Raw genomic sequence first — 27,164 nt, 5'->3', positions numbered from 1 at the left:
TTGGGTCTTTGTTGCTGCTCGCGGGCTTTTTCTAGTTACAGCGAGTGGGGGCTACTCTTCTTTGCGGTGCGCGGGCCTCTCACTGCAGTGACTTCTCTTGTTGCACAGCACGGGCTCTAGGCATGCGGGCTTCAGTAACTGTAGCACGCAGGCTCAGTAGTTGTGGCTCACAGGCTCTAGAGCGCAGGCTCAGTAGTTGTGGCGCACGGGCTTAGTTGCTCCGCGGCATGTGGGATCTTCCCGGACCAGGGCTCGAACCCACATCCCCTGCATTGGTAGGCGGGCTCTCAACCACTGTGCCACCAGGGAAGCCCAGGTAATAAGCTTTCTATATCTCACTTGAAGTGGTTAAAATACTGTTTCTAAGTAGACCACGATAAGTTAAGCATGTATTTTATACTCCCTAGGGCAACCATGAAAAAGAAATGACAAAGAAACATAGTCAAAAACACAATAGAGAAAATAAGATGGAATAGTAAAAAATGTTCAGATAACACAAAAGAAGGCAGGAAAATATATAAGAGGAAAACAAAAGAGGGCTCAAACAGAAAATGAATAGTAAAATGGTAGACCTGAATCTAAATATATCCTTAGTTGTACTAAATGTAAATTGCCTAACAATACCAATTAAAAGACAGAAATTGTCCAAGTGAGTTAAATAAATGAATCAACAAGATTCTGTCTATAAAATCTCATATCGATTATAACCATATATTTAAGTTAAAAGTAAAAGGATGGAATCAAGAAAGTGAAAAGACAGCTCACAAGATAGGAAGAAATTTTTGCAAATCATATATCTGGCAAAGGACCAGTATCTAGACTATATAAAGAACTATTAAAACTCAACACTAAAAAGACAAATAGCCCAATTAAAAAATGGGCAAAGAATCTGAATAGACATTTCCCCCAAGAAGGTATACACATAAGAAGATGCTTAACACATAAAGCACATAAAAAGATGCTCAACATCATTAGCTATCAGGGAAATGCTAAAAAAAAGACAACCTTCACACTCACTGGGATGGCTACAATACAAAGAGAGATAATAACAAGTGTCAGCAGGGATGTGGAGATACTGGAACCCTCATACACTGCAGGTGAGAATGTAAAATGGTGCAGCTGCTTTGTAAAACAGTCTGGCAGTTCCTGAAAAGGTTAAACATAGAATTAACATATGACCCTCCAATTCTACTCATATGTATTTACCCAAGAGAATTGAAAACTTATGTCCACACAAAACTTGCACCATTTGCATCTTTGTCAAAAATCTCCTTTAGGTAAAAGAGTTTTAAGGGAGACAAAAGACAGTCCCAGATGTCAGAAATTAAAGGAAAGAGGGAAATAAACTGGGGTCAGTGTTTTCAGCTCTTCAGACTAAATTTATTGACCTCAAATGTTCAGCTGCATAAACATAAGCCAGTTCTGCCACTCATATTGGCAAGCCATTTGTGGAGAGCACAAACTTGAGTCAGAAGATTTAAATATTTGGTTTTGTATCCCCACTGACTGCTATTTAGAAGTGTCTGGAATTGGAACAGAGAATATTCAGTAGCCTTACTGTTTGCCAACTGACACTCTGTGTATTTGTGGACATCAGGAAATGGATTTAGCCAGATTTTGATGCTGTAGGTAGGGGAAGTTTAAAACAATATAAAGAAACTTATTTTACTTCGATAAGGGAGATAAGCATAGCTTAGTGGAATGAATGTTGAAATGCACTTTTATGTCCTGATAATTTTTTTTTTTTTGCAGTGAGCAAATAATGACTTAAAACAAACAGTAAATATGAGGTGGGAAAATAAAGAGAAGAGAGAAAGTTCACTGAGTGGGCTGAGAGTGAAGCAACCTGGATGCAAATCTTTTATTCACTTTCATTGATTCATTTATTCACTTAGTCTTTCAACAAATATTTATGGAGGGTCCACTATGTGCCAGACACTGTGCTAGTTCTCACTAAGAGGTGATGACCAAGATGTACCTGAGTCTGACTTTCCTTGTGTTTGAGAAACCACATAAACAGAGATCAGCAGCTGTGAGGGGTCATGGTGCAGGGGAAACCTACAGGACTAGTGCCCAGGCTGTGTGGTCAGTCCCAGGAGGAAGAGTGCTCAGTGGGGTTTGGTACAATGCTTGGTGCACTTAATGGTGGCTGGTGTTTAGACTCAGATAACTGGTGTGTGTGTGGTGTGTGTGTGTGTGTGTGTGTGTGTGTGTATCTTCTAATTAACTCATCAAACTTACCTCTGAGTATGTTACAACCTACTGAGAAGATCAGATGCCAGTAAATTCAATAGAATGTGGAACCACAAAGCTTGAGGAATGCCCAGGGGGCTTTGGGAACCCACGTGTCAGCTGAGGGGTAGAGAGACAAGTGTGACATTCTAGAGGAGAGGACCCCAGTTGAGCGCTGAACTTTGACTTACAAACAAGAGTACTCTCAGACCCTAAGAACATTAGCAACTGCCATCCTGGAAGAAACAAGGCATTTCATCATTATTGATGAAATTGATTCACTCATATTTTATTTTAAAGTTCAAGTTAAAACTATTTTCTTCTGTGTGTGTATGAAGCTGACATATATATATATATATATATATATATATATACACATATATATATAATTTTTTTTTTTAAATAGGTAATTTCATGCTCTTAAAATGGGGCCTAAAGTGGTCGTATTCGACATTTCTGTCATCAGAGCCTTGTGGGAAACTCGTGTCAAGAAGCACAAAGCCTGGCAGAAGCAGGAGGCAGAAAGGCTCGAGAAAAGCGCATTGGAAAAGTATGTGTTCTCTGTACTTGCTCTGTAGCTCTTTAGCGAATAAGACAGGCTGCATTTGTGTTGTGGAGGGGGATGCCTTTCCTGCGAGATTTCTTCCTGTCCGTGACACTTGCTCATTGGACTTCAGAGTCTTCACGCTGTTGCTTACAATGGACATTCGATTCCTATAACAGTAACACTCATAGCTATAAGGACCCACATACATTCCAGGTACTGTGCTAGGCATGGAAAAGACAGCAATGACATGACAAATTCCTCTACAGGAAATTCTGAAAGACCGCCAGCTGCCCTCAGCAGGCTGATGCCGTCCACCCATGTGACCACATGAGGCTGCTCTATGTCCTGCACTCAGCTCTCGCCCGTTGAGCTGAACGTTAGATAAGATTCATTGTGTTGATGCAATTTTTACTTGGATTGGAATGATGTGGTTTGACTACTGTCATACACTCATGAAGTATGAGTAAAAGAGAGTTACTGTGTATATGAAAACTAAGTTGAAGGCTTCGGAAAAACTATGTGTGTGATCAGTACGAACCACCCAATTGAATTAACACTGTACAAGACAGATAAAAGTACAATGAGCTAGAAAGGTTGCACATTCAGGTGGCTTTGCACGTCTGTAATTTTTATGCCCTGTGAGGAAACCCAAACTGGAAGTCTTGGATGATGCGTTATGGGTGTGGTTTATACGAGAAAGGCAGAGTGGGATTCTAATTGGCAGACCCATTCTCAAAGGCGGTCCATGACCCTACATCAAATTGGCAAATTGTGACATATGTCTATGCTTTAGGTTAAAAACAAAATGTGTAGGGTATGAATGTCTCTTTACTCTTGGTTCTCCACTTCTATGAACTATTTCGATCAAACAAATACTTATTCTGATCATGCTTGATAATTAAGCTGCTGCTGTAAGCATCACAGCTGTTCCAGGTGGTTATAATTATCCCCAGTCTGAAGACGAAGTTAGGATCTAAGTAACTTGCCCAAATTGACAGGGCTGGTAAATGGAGGATTTGGCCAAACCTTTCCCCCGATATAATGCTGTAATCACAGATAGCTGGCCTGTCTTTTCACTTGCCACTAATATGAGATTATCCAATATGACATGAATCTTAAATTTAAGAATTGGAACCCTCAGACCAGGCAACACCCATGGCAGAGGATCTTAGGGATCTTCATGAGCATGAATTACACAGGTCCCAAGGCCCTATGAGCCCAAAGCGGTTCTCAGCCCTGCTCCAGCTTCCTCCCACCCCCAGCATCTGGGGTTACTCTAGGGTGGGACAACTTGCTGAATGGGGACCTAAGCCCTGGGAGGTTTATGGAGGTGTCTGTAGCTGAGGTAACCCCCTGTGGGTTCTGGGAACAGCAGCCACCTGCAGGAGCTTCGGTCTGAGAACTGTGCCCTGGAAGCCACTTTGCAGTCGCGTTTGACTCTTGATCTCTGTCTTCCATCGTGGTGCCAAATGGCTTTGTGTCCACATTCACACGTCTCATGTACACAGGGTTGGTCCTGCATTAGGCTCAGTGCCATGGGGCTTGAGCTGTGCCTTATCTTAACCTAAGACAGAAAACTTCTTGGGAATTTGTTAGGATTTTCTAGCTCAAGATAAGAAAAACAGCCACCAAATTGGCTGGGTGGTGAGGAGGAACTGGGAGGGTGGCTGGAGGAATGTGAAGTTCAGGAAGAAGCATTAATTTCCCAGGACCTGCAAAAATGAATGTAGTGAATTTACCTTTTTCTGGCAGGTATTTTTGAAGTTTCATAATATGATTTATACTGTTGTTGTTAGGACTATTTGAAGGTTACCCTTTAGTTTCTCAAAATTTGTTTCCTGTGGGAAAGTTAATATATACATATATATATATATATATTTTTTAAATTAATTTATTTATTCGGTTGCACCGGGTCTTAGTTGTGGCAGGTGGGCTCCTTAGTTGTGGCATGTGAACGCTTAGTTGAAGCATGCATGTGGGATCTGGTTCCCTGACCAGGGATTGAACCTGGGCCCCCTGCATTGGGAGCACAGAGTCTTAACCATTGGACCACCAGGGAAGTCCTGAAAGTTAATGTACTAATGACTGCTTTGTATAAAAGGCAGTTATCTGGTTAATTTAAATGTACTAAAGCAGGCAAAACCCTTTAGCTTGTTCTGTTACCTCACTTCATGGTATTTCATTTTGTAATACTGTATTTGTTCCATGAGGTATATACCAACACTTAAAAGTTATGAATAGAGAACATCACTCTACTTGAATGAAACTCAGTCATTTAGATGGAGAGATAGAGATGCTTTCGTTAGGCTCTAAGTGAGGAATTTTTCATCCAGTGAGGCTATTTGCCGTCTAGACTAAGATTGTGGGCTCATTTCCTAAGGAAAGAGTATTTTATTTGCACACTTACTGATTTAATTAATAGAGCTCTAATGGCATTGTTTTGTATGTTTATCTTGTATTTGAAATACTACTAAAATTGACTTAAGGGGACCATTATTCAATTATATGAGCGATAAAGTATAAAGACAATGACATTTTATTTATGTTAATTACTCTCAAGGAAGAGAATGGAAATGTAAAAATAGTTTATATTCTCATTGTGACTTTCTCTAGGTTTCAAAGGGACTAAGACATCAAACATTTAAAACAGAAATCCAAAAAAGATTTGGTATTTAACTATTTTTTAAGCAGCGCATCTAATTTCCTTTTCCCTCCACTTACGTTGGCTGTACCAAGATATGTGAAATAGTTACATCAATTTGTAATTTGTGATATAGGAAAGATGTGTTGGGGAGGGCTTAACCAGTATCATTTCATTACCTTGCCAGACTCTACCTTCAGGTTCAGTCTAAGAAATGAAGAAAGAAAAGTTAGAGACATTAATCTGAAAAGTGCTCATTGAATACAAGAACTCGCTGTGGCTGTGCTTCTGGTTGTGAAAATTCTGGGAGGATTTCTTTTATTATTTCAATCAGTGTCTTGGATCTAGGGTCTGCCCTGTATCCCTGACTGCTACAGTCAGAGCTAGAGCTACAGGTAGATATTTAAACTTATTTTTATCACATGGTATTAAAAATATTTAAATTACACAGAAGAGCTAATAATGAAAAGCAAATCACCCCAAGCCCCTGCTAGTATTTCCCAGAGGAGCTCACTTCTAACTCTTCCAGCACTTTCTCCTGGTATTAAATTCCTATTTCTCCATGTGCTGGTATTTTAAAATTTATCTGTTTTATTACATTATTTATAGACTTCATATGTAGATCCTGAAGCCCCAGGTAGTTGATTACCCAGTGCTTTTCCCCAGCTCAGCAACCTGTGACTAGGACCTGGGTAGGGTAGTAGCTGTGCTAGCCAGTGCCATCAGCAAGATAGTTTTTTTCAAGTGCTCCTGTTCTCCTAGATGAATGGCAAGCACGAAACTCCACTGATACCTGAAGTGGTTTCTGAAGAGCAAAAAGTCTGATTAAGGGGGAAACATTTGCACGTAGTCCTGGGGAACCAGCCCTGCAGAAATCTGGGATCAAGAACTCCAGGTAGACGGAACAGCAAGTGCAAATACCCTGAGGCAAGGGTTTGCCTGGGTGGTTCAGGGAAGAACCAGGAGGCTAGAGTGACTGGGCCAGAAAAAGTAAGTGAGGGTGCAGTAGTGGATGAGGTCAGACAGGCAAGGGGGAGTGCACAGATCCTCAGGACCTTGTAGGCCATAGTGAGACATTTGCTTTTATTGGGTGAAATGAGAAACCAATGAGAAGTATGGGCAGAGGCATGACATGGTGTGACTGACACTGTCACAAGCTCACTTAAAATGCTGGATGAGTTTAGACTGTAGGGAGGCAAGAGTGGTGCCTACATGAAGATGCTGGTGACTTGGACCAGGATGGGAGCAGTGAAGGTGGTGAGAAATGGTCAGATTCTGGTAGAAATGACCCTATTTGTTGATGGATTTGATGTGAGATATGAAAGAAAGCACAGAGTCAAAGATGACCCTGAGCTTTTTGACCAGAGCAACTGGCAGGCTTTTTCTAAGATGGAGGAAGAAGCAAGTTTTGCAGGTGAAGATCAGGAGTTTGGGTTGGAACATGTAAATTTGGGGGATGCCTTTTAGATATTCAGGTGGAGATGCTGGGAGGCAAGGAGGCTGGATTCATTGAGAACGTCTTGGCTGGAGATATATAATTGCACGTCATCAGCATATAGATGTATTTAACACCAAGAGACAAGAATGTCTGTAGACAAGAATGATTTGTATTGCTATCAATTTTCTACAAGTTAACTTCAATCTCTGCCGAGTTGTAAAATAGCTTAGTCAACGACAAAGGTGCATACCCCTATAGGATCAGATAAAATCCACCAAGTCTCCAGTATTCCAGAAAAAGGATATCCACCAGTCTCTTGCTTTTTTCAGCCTTACATTTCTTCTTACAATTGACAGTGCCTGGTAGTCCAGGCCAGGACTTTCCACATGCCCAGTCCTCAAAGATGTTTCTGCCGCAGACTCTTTCCTCTGTTCCTGCCCGTCCTGACCACTTGGCTCCTGGGCTTTCCTGAGACAACAGAGCCACTGTGATTCTAGTGCACTTTTCCTTCAGGTACCACCTGAGAGTTTCCGTACTAGGACTGACCCTCTACTACAGGGTTTTTTGTTTTGTTTTGTTTTGTTTTATTCAGCATTTGTATTGCTTCAGGCCCTGTAGAGACCAGGGCAGCATCTGCAGCCTGTTTCTAAAAGAGCCCTCTTTTAGAAGCCTGGGATCCTGCCTGTCACCAAGTCCCTGAGTTGGGCTGACTAGGGCCCAGATGCCTTCCTGAGTGTGGAATGCACCAAGTTCCTATCCAAGGCAGGCTACCTTATTTTGAGACAATGTCTCTGTGTGATAGATTTGAAGGAAAACCACAACAAACCTTGTTTTTGTACCACATAGAATGTTAACCTGTTAAAGTCTCCAAGCAGATATCAAATCTCTACATGGAGAAAGGCCCCCAGGTGCAAAACACTGTTCTAATGACTGAGTGAGCATCTGGAGGGCAGCAAGACGTGGTCCATCATGATGGAGCTTATGACCAAGCTGGGGGGATAAGACAACTATAAAATAATGTGTCAGAGAAGTAGCAACAAGAAGGTGCTGGGAGTGATGGGGAGGCTGAGGAGTCCTGGGCCAGCTCCAGTGTCAGATTGGAACTGGAGCTTATGAATAACAGGTTCATCTGCAGGAGTGAAGTTTCCCAAGGTGGGTGATGGATGACCTTCTAAAGTCGAATTTTGTAAACTGGGGCTGCCTGTATATTTCTATCCATATGCTCCTGAAAGATCATCAGATTCCTGTGGCCTTGCATTTTTAAAAAATTTGGGTGTCACCTCATAATATCAAGGGATATTGTAATTAATCAAAGGCATAGGTAATTTTGGTAGATATTTTAGCCATGTTAACTCACCTCCTCTACTTTTAAAGTCAGATTTGCTAATACTTTACAACTCTGAAGGTTTAAGATTCCCCCGCACCCCATATCCACCACAGCAGAGGAAACAAGAAAGGAGGGGCGGGAGAGGGGGCGGAAGTGGAGGGGAGGGCTTGTCTCCTGCTGGGAAACTGCAGGTGATGAGAAGGACTGCGCTTGCGCCCAGGTGGCCCGCCTGACTTCTCCAGGCAGGTGATGGCGATTCCCCAGGAGATAACCGAGACCTCTGCTGCCCGTTTTAGGATAAAGGAGGAGTGGAGCTTCGTGGCCGAGTGCAGAAGGCAGGGCATCCCCCAGGCTGTGTACTGCAAGAATGGCTTCATAGACACCAGCGTGAGGCTTCTGGACAAGATTGAAAGGAACTCCCTCGCAAAGCAGAGTGCAGTTTCCAAGGAGAGAGACAAACGGAGCAGTGAGTTTGTGTTTGAACTTACGGGGGAACACTGGAAGGTGAGTCCATGCGTTTCGGTCCCTACAGCACGCCGAGGCTCTTTGCAGCGCTGCGGCCGACGTCTGCTTTTAGGCTGAGCTCAGGCCGTTGACCCTGGCCCAGTGCGCGCTGTTGCTGTTGTCTTTAGAGAGCTTCCCCCTTCATGCGGAGGAGCCATTGCCGGCTCTGAACCGGGTTCTCGCGTCTTTTCCGCGGTGAAAGACTGTGCAGTCTTGAAAAGAGCAGCGGGATCCCTTTGGATCTTTACGACGACGCTGCGAGGGACTGGGACCCCAGCGGCTCCTCAGGATGGCACAGCCTTTACAATGCTTGATTCTGGGAATTCCCTGGCCGTCCAGGGGTTGGGACTCCGCGCTTGCATTGCCGAGGACGCGGGTTCAATCCCTGGTTGGGGAGCTAAGATTCCGCCAAGCGGCGGGGTGCAGCCAAAAAACAAAACAAAAAAACAAAAAAGAAACCGCTCGATTCTGCCGCCTCCTCGCCACCCCTCCCCGCCCATTAAAAATAACTCCTTGCCTTTTTTTTTTTTTTTTTTTTTAAATGCTCTGAGCGCTTGACTTTGCCTAACACCCCTCCGTGGGCGGTGACTTTGCTGACTTGTCACAGAGTGTAGAGCCGCGAAGGAATTTCGCAGACCCTTTAGCCAATTTTCCTCTCAGTTTCTGAGGCCAGGACAAAGATGTCCCCTCTTTCTTTCCTCAGGTGTGTACAGGTACTTCGTGCTGCCACTCCCCCACGTTGCTGCTGGCTTGGAGAGGCATCTCAGGGCTGCCTGTGCTCTGATGTTTCTTGGTTGAAGCAGCACATGGTATGTGTGCGCTGAGTGGCGGCACAAATGAGCTCGGGCTATCTTCCGTTCAGTGGGACAGAGTTGTCTGGGACCTGCCCTCCATCTCTTTTTATCCCACCATTTTGTGGCTGAAAGGACTCTGGACTGGGAGACCATATAATTTGGGTGGCCCTTTATTGGCCGTGTGACCTGAGGCTGTTTGCTCCATTTGTATACATTTTATCCCCTTCTCTGTTCAGTGGTGCTAATGCTTGCCTTGACCCCCTCTGAGGGCTGTTGTGAGGATTAAACGAGCGGATATTCTGTGACACTGTCTTGTTAGCGACACAGCCCTATAAAACTGGGAGAGACTGTGACTGAAACCTCTTTGGTGGTCTTTCTCCTGCATCCGCATCATTGAGATCAGTGGATACATGGATACTGCCTTTTCTGGGGCAAGAGAGAGGGCCTATCTGGATTTCTAATTAAATACCACTGGTAAATCATTCTCGTGTGCCATGGTCAAACACGATCCCAGCCCGCTTGGGGAACCTGTTGAGTTCTCTCGGCTCACAGCACCTTTGGAAAACCACTTTAAAGGGCATTTAGTCAGTGCCTAGTGTGGTCGGGGGGATAGGAAGAGGGTTATGAGTCAGCAGGCTAGGGAGACCCCAGGGTGAACTATGTGGATGTTGGCTTCATTACTTACAGCCTTCTTGTCCCCTGCATTCGGTTCCCTGAGCTGGTACCCTATCCTCATGGGTACCCACCGAAGGCAAGACTCTGGGGCCTCAGGCATTCATTAGTATGAATTTCAGTTGCTGTTTTCCTTCCCCAGAGAGATTTGTGTTTCAGTCTTGCCTCTACTTAAGGAGTGACAAGCTCCATTAAAGGATGTTCGCTGTCTTAGAGTGCTCACGGCAGCGAGGGAGTTCTGGCCTCTAACATCGCACCAGGCAGCAGGTCTGGCCCCTGCAGGAGGTCAGCAAGAGGTGGACAGGGCGGTGGAGCTTCTGGGGCCTTGGGAACTGAGTGGGGAGAGCTCCCCTGGGGTTCCCTGGAGCGGCTGTGGGGCTGTGACCTATGACTTGGGTACCCGATTAGGATGGAGGTGTTGGGAGTCAAGCATTCTTTGTGAGCTGGAAGCCCCCAGGCCGTGGGCTCTGCTCTTTCAGGGAGATTTCTCTAATTTTACTGAACAACTTTTCAATAGAAAATTTCACTTCTACTGTCAAGTTTTTAATTTCCAAGAGCTGTCTGTTTGTTTTGTGAATGAATGAGTCCTGTAATGTGGCTTTACATTTCTACTTTTATGGATGAGTCTTAAATTTTCCTTTAAAAATTTTGTCCTGTTTTCATTTCATGGGGGCTGTTCTTACTTATCTTGGGATTGATAGCTTTTTTTGGAGGAAGTTTCCATCTTTCAGAGTCTCCTTTTTCTTCTGGGGTGTTTGTGTTGGTCTGGCATGTTGGGGCTCTCTGGGAGGTCTGGAGACACGGGGTGTCGGGAGCACTGAGAAACTGGAAGCTCCAAGTGTGTGTCAGGTAAGGGCTTCGTTTTTGGAGGGCGTTGCTATAGAGCCCCATGTCTCCAGCACGTTCCCCCCACCCCCCGCCCCAGGAGTGCATATTTATGATTTGTCTGCAGCTGGTGGGTGCCCACAGAGAGGATCCTCTCACATCCTGCAGGCAGGGAGAGGCCCGGCAGCCAGTGCTCTGGACAGAGAGGAGGGCTGGGTGGGGAAGTCTCAGCATCCATCACTCATCCTGTGGTTGCTGCCTCCCTCCCTAGATGTACCTGATGGTCCCCAATCCAGACACTCTGTTTAATCCCTCCAGTGGATAAGCCTCAGTCTTCTACAGGGGCAGTAGTTCTGTGACATGATGGGTGGGGGCAGAGATCTGGTCCTAGACTTTGAACTTGACCTCCTTCTTTTAGCCCTGCCTTCCACTCTCACCTCCAGACATGCCCAGCTCTTCCACTTCCTGAGCCTCGGGGGCCTCTGGTGAGAAGTTCAGGTTGTGTCTCATTGTTCCTGCTGCTGCTGGTCTAAGATTGAGCAGATCAAGGGAGATGGGTTACCATCTTCCAGTTTTCCAGCTACCAACATTTTCCTGCTGCTGCCTCCCTTCTCTTTCTCTTTGCCCTCTGTAAGGTTTATATCTTCAAAAAATAATTCCTTTACTGTCATCTTTCATGGAATTTTAGAGAGGAGCAAAAGTGTATGTGTTGTGTTCAATCTGCCATCTTTACCCTGTTCCTTTTATTTTTATTTAACACGCTATCTTAAGATTTTCCCATGTTATTAAAAATAGTTATGGATATAATTTTAGAAGGCATAATAGCCTTTCCAAGTATGCCATTATTGGAAGAGGAATATGAGAGAAGTTATTTATGAGACACTTGATAATTGAAGCTTCAAAAGAGAGAGTGTTTTTATTACCTAGGGTCAGCTCCCTGATGCCCCAGCTCGTCATCTTGTCTCAGCGGCAAGAGGAAACCATCTGATCTGGTGTGGGTTGCATTCAGATCAGGACCAGGAGGTGCCGAGATGGGTTTGCCAGGCCTGGGTGCTGGGGGCAGTCACGCAGGGCCCTATGCTGGGAGGGGCCCTGTGCTTGATTTAATGCTCTGCTGTCACCATCTTGAAATTCTTAATTTTTAGAAGGGGCCTGCATTTTCATTTTGTACTAGTTCCTGAAACTATGTAGCCTGTCCTTACTCTAAGTGACCCATTTAAATGCCTTTGGGTTTCAGTGTCCCTCTTTTAAGTGGGCCTTAATCATGCCCACTCTGCCTATCTTATGGTACTGTTACATGAAAGCATATTTAAGGTGAAAGTACTTTTGCAAGTTAAAAGCTTAATCTACATATCCAATAGCAATGATGCTAAAGCCCATTACAAGCACCAGGTACCGAGCAAGGGTCACTGTGGACCTTCTGACTGCTACCTCCACCCCACCCGACTTCTCCCCTGTACATTCCTGCCCCGCTTTGCTGATGATGTGCTGTGGTCAGCTCCATGAGGTCAGGGGACTTGCGTGTCCCTCAGTGCTCAGTACACCTCAGTGCAGTGGGGGCTCGTAATCCTGTGAACTGAATTTCTTCAGCTGGACAAATAGCCCCCTCTAAAGCCTTAAGCACTTCTCAACACCTCTACAATTTTATCCCAGAACACTAGATCCAGGGGAGGCCCTGGATACGGCCGAGTCCCTCTCTGTCCCTTCAGAAGTGAGGGCCCAGGGAGGGGGTGCCCCTAGAACATGGCTCGGCATCCAGGTCTCCACACTGTCCTTCTGGGCTCTTTCCCTGTTAAAGACTCATAAAAACATTTAGAAATTTGGCATAGCAAGTGTTAGGTGTTGATCAAATATTTTAAAAAGCGATTAGTTTCAGAGCTGCCTGATTCCTTCTTGTATCTCTAGTGCCAAACATAATGTCTGCCTGGACATAACACGGCTCAAAAGATGTCTGCTGGATACAAACTACTATAAATAAAATAGATAAACAACAAGGTCCTACTGTATAGCACAGGGAACTACATTAAATATCTTATAATAAACTATAATGGAAAGGAATATGAAAAAGAATATATATATTCTTTTGTGTATATATGTATAACTGAATCACTTTGCCATACACCTGAAACTAACACAACATTGTAGATTAGCTATACTTCAATTAAAAAAAAGATGTCTGCTGAAAAAAAAAAAGCAGTTAGTACAGAGGAAGGGAAATGCAGCACACATTTTAAAATCTAAGACGTGGCCAGATTTTATTTTTAGAAAATGTTAAATCCATATGTTGTAAATAAATAATACATGTGTGGCTTTGGGTGGGAGCCTGGTTGTCAGTATTCACTCGGCATTTGACTTTAATAGAATCATGAATTCATGGGCCTTTTGAAATTTGGCTAATCTGCTAGTATGAAATTAATGACATTGGCAGCATCTTGCTTTCTTTTTGGAATGGCTATAGAGCTGGCAGTTAAGCTCTCACCCATGCTCTCTCCCCTCTTGTTTTAGAAATAAATGCACATTTTCCTTGGCTTTGTGTGCCCTGCCTCTGAACTGCGACATACGGAGGAGCTAGTTCTGATCGATGGGATCCATTCTATTCCAGGAGCTCCCAGATTCCTTGAAGGAGCAGACGCACCTGAAAGAATGGCACATAAGCAATACCCTGATTCAGATCATTCCTAAGTATATCGAGCTGTTTCAAGCCATGAGGATTCTGGATCTGCCAAAAAACCAAATCTCCTGTCTTCCAGCTGAAATTGGTATGTTGCTTAGCTGGAGCCTTCAGGCCCCTTGTCTGGGAAGCAGGCAATACTGAGAACTCTTCCTCCTCCTGCTGCCCCAGGAAGTTGCTGGGCCGGGCTATTTTGGGTGTTCCCAGAGCTGCTGGTTCGAGGCGTCCCCTCTGGATGTTGATGCCAGGGTCTCACCTATGTAACTCAGCAGTACTGACATCTGCCAGTTTCTCAGAAACAAGTCTCATGAGTGAGCAATGCTGTGTTTAGAAACTTTTTGTTTTTTCTTCCTTTTAGTTTTAGAAATGCAAACATGCAATAATATATTTATTGTAAACATGAGACACAGTATATTGTTCCCACATATTAGTTTTAGAAATAAACATGCAATAATATATTTATTGTAAACATAATATAACAGTATATTGTTTCCACATATTAGTCCATTGATAAGTTTAGTTTAGCTTATTGTATTAATTTGATCAAGGTTCTATTATTTTCAATCATTTTGTTGTTCACTTGCTTTACCGTAAGTGAAGTCCACAGCGATCATCATCACTGTTTCTCTTTGTCTTGTGTGTGAGGCACATAGTTGTGCTGGGCATATAGTTGTTATGATTCTTCTAAGACACTCAAGTCTTCTTGGAGACATATCATCCCCATAAACCACAGTCATGAGCAGGGCAAAATAATTAAACATTCTAGAAAGGAATAAAATGTAAAGTCAACTCTCTCAGTAAGGACTGTTAACGGTTTCCTGGGTATCAAAATTGTACACACAACCCATGTTCTTCTAGATATCTACATTGTAGCCATATCTATTTATAAATATGTGTTAAAATATATATGCATGTTAAAAATATTTATATACACATATGCTAAAATATATGCACGCTAAACATATTTACATACGAGGGCTTACAGCATGTTCTTCAGCCTAAGCCTTGTTTCCCCTTATCATACCATGAAGGTGGGGGTGGACTCTAGGGTCAGGCTGCCTGGGTCTTTCACTTACTGGCAGGTCACCTTAGGCAGGTCACTCACTGGTTTTCAGTCTCCCTATCTGTAAAATGGGGATAATAATCGTACCTACTTCACAAAGTTATTGTAAGGATTAAATAGTTAATACAAAGAAAGCATTTAGAACAGGTAAACCCACAACATTTGCTAGCCACCTCCATCATCATCATCATCATCATCATTGTCTATTTCTTAAGTTTTTTAAAAAATTTTACTTAATTTATTTATTTATACAGCAGATTCTTATTAGTTATCTATTTTATACATATGAGTGTATGTATGTCAATCCCAATCTCCCAATTCATCCCACCACCACTCTATTGTTGTCTTTACATAAATGTTATTTTTCAATATTAGAATATCCAAACTTTCGTCATTCTCCCTAAGTGATGGCTAAGTGATGATTATGGCATGATTTATTTAACTTGTTCTTCAAATATTTTAAATTTAAACTAAGTAATTGGATACTAGGTCTGAGATTCTGAAGGTACGATTCTAGTCTGACTTTGAGTAACTTGGGCAAATACTTTAAAAAAAACTCAGCTACAGGATGACATAGTCAAGAAAGAGGACCATGGGAATGAAGAGTTTTGAGCTCTTTTCTGTTGAATGGCTGTATTTTGTAAAGGAGGTAGAGTTGGATCTCCTACAGTGCTGTCTTAGAGAACTACTGAGCATTGGCTGAGCAGAGGGGGTGCGGGGAAAGTGGTCACCAAATGGGGTGTTCTTTTTCTCATTATCAGGACAATTATTTCTGACATTTGACATCAAGGAATTAAGCATGGCAGTGGGTGGTCCTCTTAACTCCTTTGTGGAACTCCTGAGAAAGTATCATTAAATGGGTTTAAAATAGCTAATTATTGAAATCATTTAATAATGTTTACTCAAATAACTTAAAGTATGTAAATTCCTTAAGGTATTCCTTGGGCTCTAGAAACAAGAAGCCTCTGGACAACAAATTGTGCCTCAGTTGGGTTATATTCCCCTCACTGGAAATTAGGTCTGAGGGCCCTGGGAGAATGGGCTATAAGTAGGGAGATTTCATTTCAGTTGGAAAAGATCCTGGAACATTCTAGGAAGGGATGGACTCATTAGCTATTTAGAAATATAACGTGCTGGAGCTATGACACCTGTCTTAGTCTGATCAGTCTGCTATAAAAAAAATACCACAGACTGGGTGGTTCATAAACAAAATAAATTTATTGCTCGCAGTTCTGGAGTCCGAGATCAGGGTGCCAGCATGGTGGGCTGAGGGCCTTTTTCTGGGTTGCAGACTTCTCGGTGAATCCTCACATGGTGGAAGGGGCCAGGGAGCTCTGTGGGATCTTTCTACAAGAGCATGAATCCCATCGTGGGGACTCCACCCTCATGACTTTATCCAAACCTGATTACCTCCCAGAGACCCCACCTACTAACAACATCACCTTTGGGCATTAGGATTTCAACATACGAATTCTCAGACCATAGCAGTGCCTTAAAAGTTTTATTTTAGTTTTTGTGACGTGGGACCCTTGTCACACCGAAAAACTGTTTTTTCCAGAACCTCAAGCTCATGGTGCTTGAAGATAATGCTGTTCACCATGTCTGATGAAGACAATTGAGCCCATCTCAGATGAATAATGCCAAGTTCTTACCAGGATGTTGAGAAAGAAAAAGTAGTGTTTCTATAATGAGATCAGGCATTGTGGAAATAAGTGGCATGGAGAACAACAATTTGAATGCAAACATATATAATTTCTTAGTGTCTATACATTATTAAAATGTTATATTTGAGACAGACTTTCTAAAGCTATTGCTTTTCCTTTGAGCTAGGAAAGTTGCTTTTTCTTTGAGCTAGCTAGAAGGAGCTCATATACAGCTTTCTCTCCAGTTACCTCATCTTCTCTTTGCATCCCCTCATGATAAACAAATGCATGTACAGTTGGTATAAATGTGTCCCTAATGCAAATGCCTCCATCAACCAGATCAGGTAACTCTTTCATAGATAAGTTTACTCTCCTGTGTCTGGAAACTAGACAGCTTAGAACATTCACACCATCTATGCCAATCTTCTACTTTCCTTATTTTAAGAAGGATTGTACAATACACTGCCTTACAGAAGCTGGGGCTGTGGCGATCACTAGTCTGATCACATGCTCTCCAGTCCTCCCCAGAAAAGCAGTCTTTCCTTATTTTTTATTAGCCCCCATATCCATCCTGCTATCTTGACACCAATAGCTGACTGTGAGGTTGCAGTGTATACCAGGTGGGTGAGTTACAGGGGCCACTGATTTCCACAGCATCACCATTATCTTCTAACAGTGAGACCACCAAAGTTGACTCAGAAGTGGCCCCGCCTCCAACATACTGTCTTTGTATGTTTCCCTTTCTCATTTATAAAATAACAGGAAATTTGTTATTTTGAGTGCCTGCTCTGCAAAAGGAAACAATAATTTTGGTTTTCTAATTTTTAAAATTAGGTTAAGAATGTTAAGGTATTCAATGCCTTAGAACACGCATGACATGGTTTTTGGAATATTAAATATTACTCTTGTGCTAGTTTCTGGTTTGGAATTGGTCATGTATTTATTCAATCAAGACAGAATTGGGATTCAATGTTTCTCCATCAATCCAGTTATTGCCTGATATTCTTAGTGTGTTCACTTCCTGCCTGTGAAATGGACTTAGGCTTTTTTAAAGCATATTCTTTAGGAAGCACGATACATCATAATTAGTAAATGCAAATCTGAAGCCAAAGATAAATGAATTACATGCAGCCTATAAACAATGACTCCTTGTTTGAGTCATTTAGCACGTACATAGAGCTTTGTGTGTATTTCAGTACCTAGCTCACTTCCCATTAGAGTCCACCGAGAGGCCATAGCTGGTCACTGTGCTTCCTAGGAACTGGACCATTTCAAAGCCATTGCCTGTTACTTCATTCATCATGTGATTTCAAAGGGGTTTGCGCTCTGTGGGTGCTGGGCCCTGACCCAGTCTACATAGGGAACAAATCCCCCACACTCACCTAGCCTGTAGTTTCACAAAGGGTTAAACAGATAAAGAATAAGCAAAAAATGCTCTGATCAAGGACCAAAATGCTCAGGATAAAAGATGAGCAGACATTCAATCAGAGTGCTTAAAAAACAAACACAGAATTATGTTTAATGCCTTTCCCACCATCATTTATACAAATGTTTTACATCTTCGTTTTGCTTTTTGTCCTTAAAAGACCTTAATGGACCTACACCATGCATGTTTTCTTTTTCTGATGACAGGTCGTTTGAAGAACCTGAAGGAACTCAATGTACGTTTCAACCGTCTGAAGAGCATTCCTCCAGAACTGGGAGACTGTGAAAATCTAGAGAAACTGGATTGTTTTGGAAATCTAGAATTAACTGAGCTCCCCTTTGAAGTAAGAAAGAAACATGTTTGTACTATGATTTACTTTTATTTGGTTTATGACATGGAATGGTCTGTAACATGGGGAAGAATTTTAAAAGATGAAATTCATTTTTATTTATATCACTTTTCCAGACATTTTAATCACCCTAAACCAGCTATTATCAAGTCTTTAAAAATGTTCTTACACTCGGCCACAACCTGAATTTAAGTTCAAAAAAGCTATCAAAGGAAAACTAGGCAAAAAATCCTTTTTTCATGCAATATATTTTTATTTAATGCCTATTTAATATATGATGCCTGGTGTCTGTAATGCAGATCCCGATTTATTTATCCATAATGGAGGAATAAATTGAAAACAGTTGGAAATAAATAAAGGGGATAAAATTTAAAAATGTATATTACTCGTAACAAAACTTATAGATAACTAAAGCAGTTCTACAGATAGGATTTGAGAAGTCCATTAATTTAAAAGTATCCATTAGTTTCTTTTTGTCTGTATTCATTGGGGAAATGATTTTAAATTATTTTTCTGATAAAACAGAACATATGAAAGTGAACAGTTTTTATTGCCAGATAAAACTCAACAAGGTTCTTGTGCTTGAAGAGAGAGAGAGGGATCTCACAAATTCTGCTGGTAGTGAATAGGCTAAAAATAGTATCGCTGGTGAGGCTCTGACAAGGCCATGGCCACTGATTCTATCTAGTCCTAGAAGGCGTATTCTTCTCCCTTCCTGAAAACTTCCGGGTGGGAGGAAGAGGCCACTTCCGCTCTTAGCACCCATGTCACCCAGGAAATGCTGGGCAGTGGTCCCGGTGAGGGTGCACAGCCAGGGCTCAGGATTCCCCACACAAGCTGCTCGTTCCCCAGTCCTCCCCATCTGAGAGAGAGGCCCAGTCCTCTCTCAGATGTGCAGGCTGGAAGCAAGCCAACTCACCTTTGACCTCTCTTGCTCCCATGCCCCATGTCCACTCCGTGAGTAAGTCCTGTTGGGCACGCCCTTCAGAGTAACAGGGGAGATTTCTGATCATTTGCCACATCACTTTAAAGGTTCACATGTGAGTCTTCTGAAGATTTGCCAAAACCCATTAAGACAGTCTTCCCCAGGTCATCCTACTCTTTGAGGCTTGCACTTTCTGTCTTCTCTGACTTTGCACATGCTGTTCCCCACCTGGAGTTTCCTCCCCTACATTTCCTTCTGTCAGGGAACCTCAGGACCCAATTCAAGTACTCCATTCTCTGTGAAATCTTTCCTGACCCCTGACCCTCACCTCACTGTGATGCTGGGCAGATTAACCACTTCTTTCTTTGTGTTACTGAACATTGCAAATTGGAAACTTCACACTAGTTCTTACTACATAAAATTTCATTGCTTGTTTATGAAAGTATAAACTCCTCAAGGGCAGCCACTGTGTGCTTTTCATCCTAGCACCCCCAGCGTGTAGCACAGTGAATGACACCTAGTAGATGCTCAACATACATACTATATTGATCTGGTTTGTATATGTTCATAGAAATGCCTTTGGGAAGAGACATCAGTCTCAAAATTATTAGTTGAACTTAATTCCCACTCTTAAAAAGTAATTAGAATATTTTGTTATTCCTTCCTAGTTAAGTAATTTGAAGCAAGTTTCATTCATAGATATCTCAGCAAACAAGTTTTCCAGTGTCCCGATCTGTGTCCTGCGGATGTCTAATTTGCAGTGGTTGGATATAAGCAACAATAACCTGAATGACCTGCCACAAGACATAGACAGGTAGCTACTTGCATTCTGAAGGTGAGGTATATGAATTAGTCACTAACATTTTAAACATGCATAACACGTGAATGTTCTCTGAGATCAACTGATTTTCCAGAGTTTCTTATTTCCAGGAAATCAGTTTGATTCTTTATAGAATAAGACAATTCCCAGTCTGCACCATACATATACATGTACAGTTGACCCTTGAACAACGAGGTGGTTAACCTGCATGTAATTTCTAGTCAGCCTCCGTACTTGGGGTTCCTCTGCATCTGTGAATTCAACCAACCATGGACCCATGCAGTACTGTAATGTTTACTACTGAAACATATCTGCATATGAGTGGACCCGCACAGTTCAGACCTGTGTTGTTCAAGGGTCAACTGTATATACATATACATATATATATATATATATATATATATATAATATATATATACACACACACACACACACACACACACACAGGCACACATGTATATGTGTGTGTGTATACGTATGTGCATATATATATATATATATATATATATATATATGTATATATATAGTTTGAACACATCTTTAATTTACTTTAGTTCTCAATAGAATGGAACCATTAACTTTCCTTTCCTCCCCAGAAGTAGAAAAGTAAATTTATTATGTACAGAATCAAAACATATTATTCTGTTTGGGATATCAGGATAATTTTTATAAGTTTCATTTACTGCTTTGATTGATATGCTTAGTAATGTCTTCAAATTATATCCTTACAGCTATTTCTTGTTTCAAAAGTAACTATTATACTAAATCATGTAAGATTCCTTCATTCATTCATTCTGCCAATATTACTAGGCAGGCCCAGAGAGTGGGCTGGGTTCAAGGTGGTAAATGAAACAAACTCTCTGGCCTCCTGGAATCCACAGTCTTCGTTATAAAGTAGCATAAGTAAGCTATTGGGACATAGAAACCGAAAATGGCTTGGTCCCGAATGCCGTCTCATATGACCTTTCTTTACTCCTGGTACATATGATGTGTATGGATGCTTCCTGGTTTATGAGGCTAAGTGGGAATTGTTTTAGTTTGAAACACAAGGGGAACTTTGTGAAATATTTTGTGGGATCAGTCAAAATTTTGCAAATGAATGAAAGAAAAAACTAGAGAGGGAGGCACTGAGTTAGAGCAAAATGGAAAACAGAGTAAAACATATTTGGAGCATATTTTTCTCATTTCCTTTTCACTCTGCAGGTTTATCCCTGTTTTAAAGTTAAAATATGAGGAGAGAAGAGTAACTGTGTTTTCAAGACATACAAAACGAAATATGTTGCCAAAATTTGTTTATTCTCACTCCAACTCTAATATGATTTCTTTCCCATGACCTGTTAACCCTTGGGAATGCAGTAGACACTTGAATATATTGATTTTTAAAATTCCATCTTGACCTACTGTATATTGTGTAATTTGCTTATCCTGCTGCTGTATCTCTGCCTTCAACTGTCAATCAAGTCAGTAAAAACTTAAAAAAGAAACCCAAATCATGTCACCTGGCATGACTTTATTTATTTAAATTGTAAAGTCAGTTTATTCTTATGAGTCACTTAAAAAAAATAAACTCACTAGGGATTTCCTACTAGAATTTATTTATAATTCACTTTGGTTTTCTTGCTATGAGGCTAAGTCCTTGTGTTCTAATCCCTTTTACATCTTCTTAGGCTACAAGAACTGCAGACCTTGCTCCTGTATAAGAACAAGCTGACCTATCTTCCCTTTGCCTTGCTTAACTTAAAGAAGCTCACCTTGTTAGTCGTCAGCGGGGACCACTTGGTGGAGCTCCCGACAGCCCTTTGTGACTCATCCACACCTTTAAAGTGAGTAGACAGAGAGCCCAGTAGAGACCCATTCAGACACAAGGGAAGAGCAAGAAGCACCTGGAGCCTGGGTGCCCATGTCAGGAACCAGATTAGATGGTTCTCGTACTCTGAGAACAAGAAGTTCTGGTGGGGCTTCCCTGGTGGCGCAGTGGTTGAGAATCTGCCTGCCAATGCAGGGGACACGGGTTCGAGCCCTGGTCTGGGAAGATCCCACGTGCCGCGGAGCAGCTGGGCCTGTGAGCCACAACTACTGAGCCTGCGCGTCTGGAGCCTGTGCTCCGCAACAAGAGAGGCCGCGATAGTGAGAGGCCTGCGCACCGCGATGAAGAGTGGCCCCCACTTGCCGCAACTAGAGAAAGCCCTCGCACAGAAACGAAGACCCAACACAGCCATAAATAAATAAATAAATAAATAAAAATTAAAAAAAAAAAAGAAAAAAAAGAAGTTCTGGTGCCTTCTTACAGGATTTTGAAGTTTTTGGCCAATGGCATGGGGAGGTAGAGCTCAGAGGATTTCTGGACAAATGCTACCTGCTGGTTGAAGGCACCAGGGCTCCCTGGTCGGATACTCAGCACTCCCATCACCGCTGGCCTGGATGGGTCAGTGGCTGTTGAATCTTTCAAAATTGTGAAGAAATTAGATCAAATGCCATTTTGGAATGTCTCCTTTAGCTTCTTTTGTTGCTGCAGTAGTCCATCTTTTAAATATCTCCTTGGTGGGGATTTTATGAGTCCTTTTCAATGGAGCCACATCATTTTAGAGTTTGATGTCACTAATTGGGAGTAATATCAAACAAACATAGTAAGACATCATATATGACAGGGAAAATAAATGTTATTGTTCACCTCATGGCTTCCTGCCCGCTGTCCTCTGTCTGTGGCTAAGTAACTGTCATTTCCCCATCAAGCCTCTGTACAGTCTCTGCTGTAAACTGACTCCATAATCCTGTTGGATTATTGCACAGTAGAATTCCACCGGTGACACATATTATGTGGTTAGCTGTGACTTCTAAGAAGAAGTGAGAACTTAGGATTTAATGCCACAAAGGTTAACTTCTTCTGAGAGGATTTTTGCACAATACAAATACATAGGTGAAAATGTGATATTTTCCATACTCTCTTGAATAGATTTGTAAGTCTTATGGACAATCCTATTGAGAATACCCAGTGTCAAGATGGTAATGAAACGATGGAAAGTGAACAAGATCGCCAACATTTTGATAAAGAATTTATGAAAGCCTATATTGAAGATCTTAAAGAAAGAGGTAGGTTACTTATATTCAAAATTATTTAAAATGAGTGTATAGTATTCCATTCACTCATGCAACACATTTATTGCTATAAGTCAAACTGACAAAAAGTTAATTGGTTAGGGGCAATAACCAATAAATAAAAATAATTTGTAAATTATTTTTCTACTTACCAAAAAAAAAAAGATACATTGCCTTTCCTTAAATAATGAAAATTTCCTAGTGCATTAGCATGCTTAATACATCTACAACCATGTGACAGAGAGGCTGGGAAACAAGCACTTAAAATGTGAAGATTGTGTTACTAACTTTACATGGCTTTTCAATGAAATGATATTAATAAAACAGTATTCTAGTTAATGGGAAAAGATTCCGTGTCAAAACCCATTTAAATTCAACTTTAAAAAAAGTCATCTCGTATAAATCAAGGTACACCTATGTAAAAATCACAAAAGGAAAAAACAAGATGGCAGATTAGTAAGTAGATGCATTTAGTTTTGGTTTCCCATAGGGTGGTGAAGATACAGAGAAACAGGGCGGTCACAGTACCTCAGGAAAGGGCAGAAGTGTTTTCCCCAGTGGCTATTTCTGAAGTGTTTCAGAAGCCTTAGAATCCCTTCCTTCTGTCACATCTAGACACAGGAAAAGGCATAAATCAGCCTTTGTTCTTCTAATCCCCACCTCTTTTCTGGGTGTGGATGCCTGCAAGTTACCCCTTAATTTTTCAGGTCTCTTTTTCTGATAAGCTGGGTACAGACCTGAAAGAAAGATGTCACGCCTGTGGGTTTAGGGAGGAGGTAGCCCTGGCCCGCAAAACTTTGAAGACAAGCACCTGGGGGCAGGTTCCATCAGTCACGCTCAGAAAACATGCATGTGAGCTTATTCCTCCCTCCTTAGTAGGTGTCCGAAGATGATGAGTCACATTCAGATACTCAGCTGTCTCATGATATTAATGAAAAATACCATTTATTGGCAAATTAAAAGTTTTTCAATTAGATTAAGAAAATTTCTATACAGTTACCTCTAATCTGTTTGTCCATCCCTAATCTTGAATGCTGAAATATTATGAAATAAATTAGAAATTTATGTTAAACATGAAACTGAAATAACAGAACCATTTATTTATCAAAATTTATCTTTGGGTCATATAACTTTCCTCTTGTGAAAAACCTTGTATTTTATTTCTTCATAATTGTATTATAGTGCTATTATGTAAAAATGCAAGAACAAATTAGAGAAAATAAGTATTAATCTTTCGATCTATGTGGCCAGCAATAAAATAATTTGATTTTCAAAGTTAACTTTAGTGATGATAGATTTTGATTCCATTCATTTATTTCTAAATAATTATCATAGTTCTATCCTTCACACATTCATAGTAGGTTGAACTAAATGATATTGCCAATATTCAGCTGGTTTTGACCGATGAAAACGGTGATTTCCTAATGGTTCTACCTATGCTGGACATATGCTTTGAATTTTTTTAAGTTTGTTTCTTTTTTCTTCATCATGTTGTCTTCTCTCTTTTTCCTCCTTCCCCATAAGACTAACGTCTGAGTTAGAGAGTTCATCACTCTAAGGAACAAAAGTAGATTTAGTGAGTCTACATGGACGTCCAACCTGATGTGATTCAAGAATGATGAGGAAGTGAAGCCCCTCGCTGATTCTCACACTTCAGTGAACATAAGCATCAGCTGCAGGCCCCACTCTCAGAGTTTTTGAGTCATCAGGTCTGGGGTGGGGCCTGAGAAAGTACATTTCTAACAAGTTCCCAGGTGATACTGATGCCTTGCGTCTGAGAAATACACCTTGAGAACCATTGGTATATACCATCCTTTGACAAAAATTGGCTGTGAAGAGAGAGAGAGAGAGAGAGTGGGGAGTAACCAGTGGGAAGAGTAAGAATGATAAAGCGGTTATTAATAAGATGGTGCTTCATTTAGGAATAGCCCGAACTTCTCTTGTAAACTGTATTCCCTTCCACCTGGCATCCCCAGTCTCAAATCCTTGGCCATCTATTTCTGTTTTGTCAACTTTTATTATTTTAGGATCATACAGTTTCCAAGATGTTGATGTAGCTGTGTGAGTTGGTTGGGAAGATTGCAAAAGAATGAGAGTTAATAATAATGTATTCTTCTTAGATCTAAATATCTCTAACGCCAGACTATACATTTGCAGTGGTTGACTTAGTGGTAATAAATGCATTTATCTCTATACTTGAAGTATGAAGTGGCAATAATTTGTGTTTTGACATAGTTACACTTCATAATAAAATGGGGAATGGTTGAGTATATATTTTCTTTTTGTTACAGAATCTGTTCCCAGCTACACCACTAAAGTATCTTTCAGCCTTCAGCTTTGATGCCATCCATCAGAAGACTACAGAATTTTCCTGACCTGTGGACCTGTAAATCTTCCTGTTGTGGGTCATGTCATAGAGGAATAATGGCTTGTGCTTAAAGACAAAGTCTAGAAACCACGGTCATAGTTGTTAGGAAAGATGATTTTCAAATTTCAAATATGTGAGTACCTCTCTCTGTGGACTGGAGAATTGATAAATGGGTTTATATATTGATATTTAAAGGTTCATTTGCATACACTTGTTTCCAAATAATGCACATTTAATATTTTAGAAAATGTGTTATTTTTAAAAAATTATCACGTAAAGACCAAATTTTGAAGTTGATTGCATTGTTTTCAGGAATCTGAAGATAAAGGGATGGTGAGAAGAATATTTATACTGGACTAGTCAGATGAGACTTTATTTTATTTTGTTATTTTGAAAGAGTTTTAATGCATTATTTCTTTTACTGAGGACAGTTTTCCTTGGGTTTATACAAACGGCTATTTTCATGTTTTAAGTTATATTTTACAAGTGTAGGCTTTTAGGAAAGACTTTAGGTATAATCTGGACCTTGAAGGCAGAAAGAAGGGCTGGATTGTCTGTCCAGGCATGGGGCTTAGATGGTGTGCTGGTGGCCCTAGTGGAGTAAGTGTGGGCCTGGCTGGTCCTGGGAAGCCTTGCGTGGCCTGCATGGGTGGTCAGCCTGCCTTGAGTGGGCCCCTTGGGGGTCCTGGGGCGCCTGCCAGAGCACAGAGCAGAGGCCTTGCCTCCAGGGACCTGTCCTCCAAGGTGGCCATATAAGTAGTGGGAATGACTAGTCCACACTGATGAGGAGTCCCTAGCAAGGCTTCCCTGCAGGTACCACAGGAGAACTCTGCCTGTGGCCAAGACGCTGCGGTCCAGAGGGAGCTCAGGAGACTGGGTTTACATTGGCAAAGAAGGTATTCGTTACAGGGCTTTGAACTTTGATATCACATTGTAGGATTTGGAGAAATTGTACAAATATCTATTTTTATTCTATTATCTTGGGCTAAAATAAACAGGATTGTGAATGTGTTGAAGCTAAGTTTAAACAAGTAGCTTTTGTGACTAAGACGGAAAAAATGCATATCTTCACATATATTTATATATGAATCGACTCCTATATGGTCTAGCCCAGTGCTGTCCAGTAGAACTTTATGCAGTGAAGGAAGTGTTCTGCATCTGTGCTGTCTAATTTAGTAACCACCAGATGCATGTGCTTCTTGAGCTCTTGAACAGTGTCTGGTGTGACTGAAGAACTAAATTTTTAATTACATTTAAATTTAAATAGCCAAATGTAGCTACCATATTGTACAACAGGGTTGAGCCATTTGGGTTTTTCAGAAGTTAATCTGGTCTAGAAATGAAGAGTGATTTTCATTTTCTTATCTGAAGAACCAGTCTACCCCCAGAGGGGTTAATACTGACACCCAATATTTTGTCTTAATAGGTTTAATCATAACTCTAAATATTTTATCCTCAACAGACATAAAGCAGGCAGAACAGTCTAAAGCCACATAGTAACGCTTCAGTAGAGTACTGCTTCAACTTAAAGACAAACTCTGAGAAGTAGGTTAAGAGATGGAAAGAGTAGGAAAATGAGAAATCACTTTAACTGAACCTCAAACAGTTGTATTTTTCTTTATAACACTTTACAAATATAATGCAGATTTATTAGTTGTACTACGTGAATGATTTTGGAATTTTATTTCATGCTACAGTATATGTTACATACAGCCAAATGGAAAATATATCTGAAAAGGGAGGAAATGAGGGCTTTCGCATAAATTGACTGTCCATAACTCATGTAAAATTTATTTCAATAAAACCAGTCTTTTGTGCAAAAA

At 41.2% G+C, this 27,164-nt stretch overlaps 1 protein-coding gene across 5 annotated transcripts in view; it reads left to right on the top strand.

Annotated features, from left to right (window-relative positions):
- Positions 1-27,164, top strand: part of LRRC2 (leucine rich repeat containing 2) — a 35,705-nt gene extending 8,541 nt beyond the window's left edge. For 4 of the 5 annotated variants that reach the window (XM_082414249.1, XM_082414250.1, XM_082414251.1 and 1 more), the window contains 8 exons: positions 2,639-2,782; positions 8,482-8,689; positions 13,583-13,739; positions 17,990-18,126; positions 19,726-19,871; positions 21,545-21,700; positions 22,831-22,967; positions 25,265-27,164. In XM_082414249.1, the coding sequence (XP_082270375.1) occupies positions 2,658-2,782; positions 8,482-8,689; positions 13,583-13,739; positions 17,990-18,126; positions 19,726-19,871; positions 21,545-21,700; positions 22,831-22,967; positions 25,265-25,314 (1,116 nt within the window). In that variant the 5' untranslated portion in view covers positions 2,639-2,657 and the 3' untranslated portion in view covers positions 25,315-27,164. Of the gene's footprint in view, positions 1-2,638; positions 2,783-8,481; positions 8,690-9,219; positions 9,499-13,582; positions 13,740-17,989; positions 18,127-19,725; positions 19,872-21,544; positions 21,701-22,830; positions 22,968-25,264 lie in introns of those variants that run through there. The other variant, XM_082414253.1, reaches the window with a different exon arrangement.

This window comes from Balaenoptera physalus (genome assembly GCF_965194825.1).
Source record: "Balaenoptera physalus genome assembly, chromosome: 11".
NCBI classification, from domain to species: domain Eukaryota; kingdom Metazoa; phylum Chordata; class Mammalia; order Artiodactyla; family Balaenopteridae; genus Balaenoptera; species Balaenoptera physalus.
Note: the sequence above shows the minus strand (reverse complement) of the source record. Positions and strands in the feature narration are given on the sequence as shown.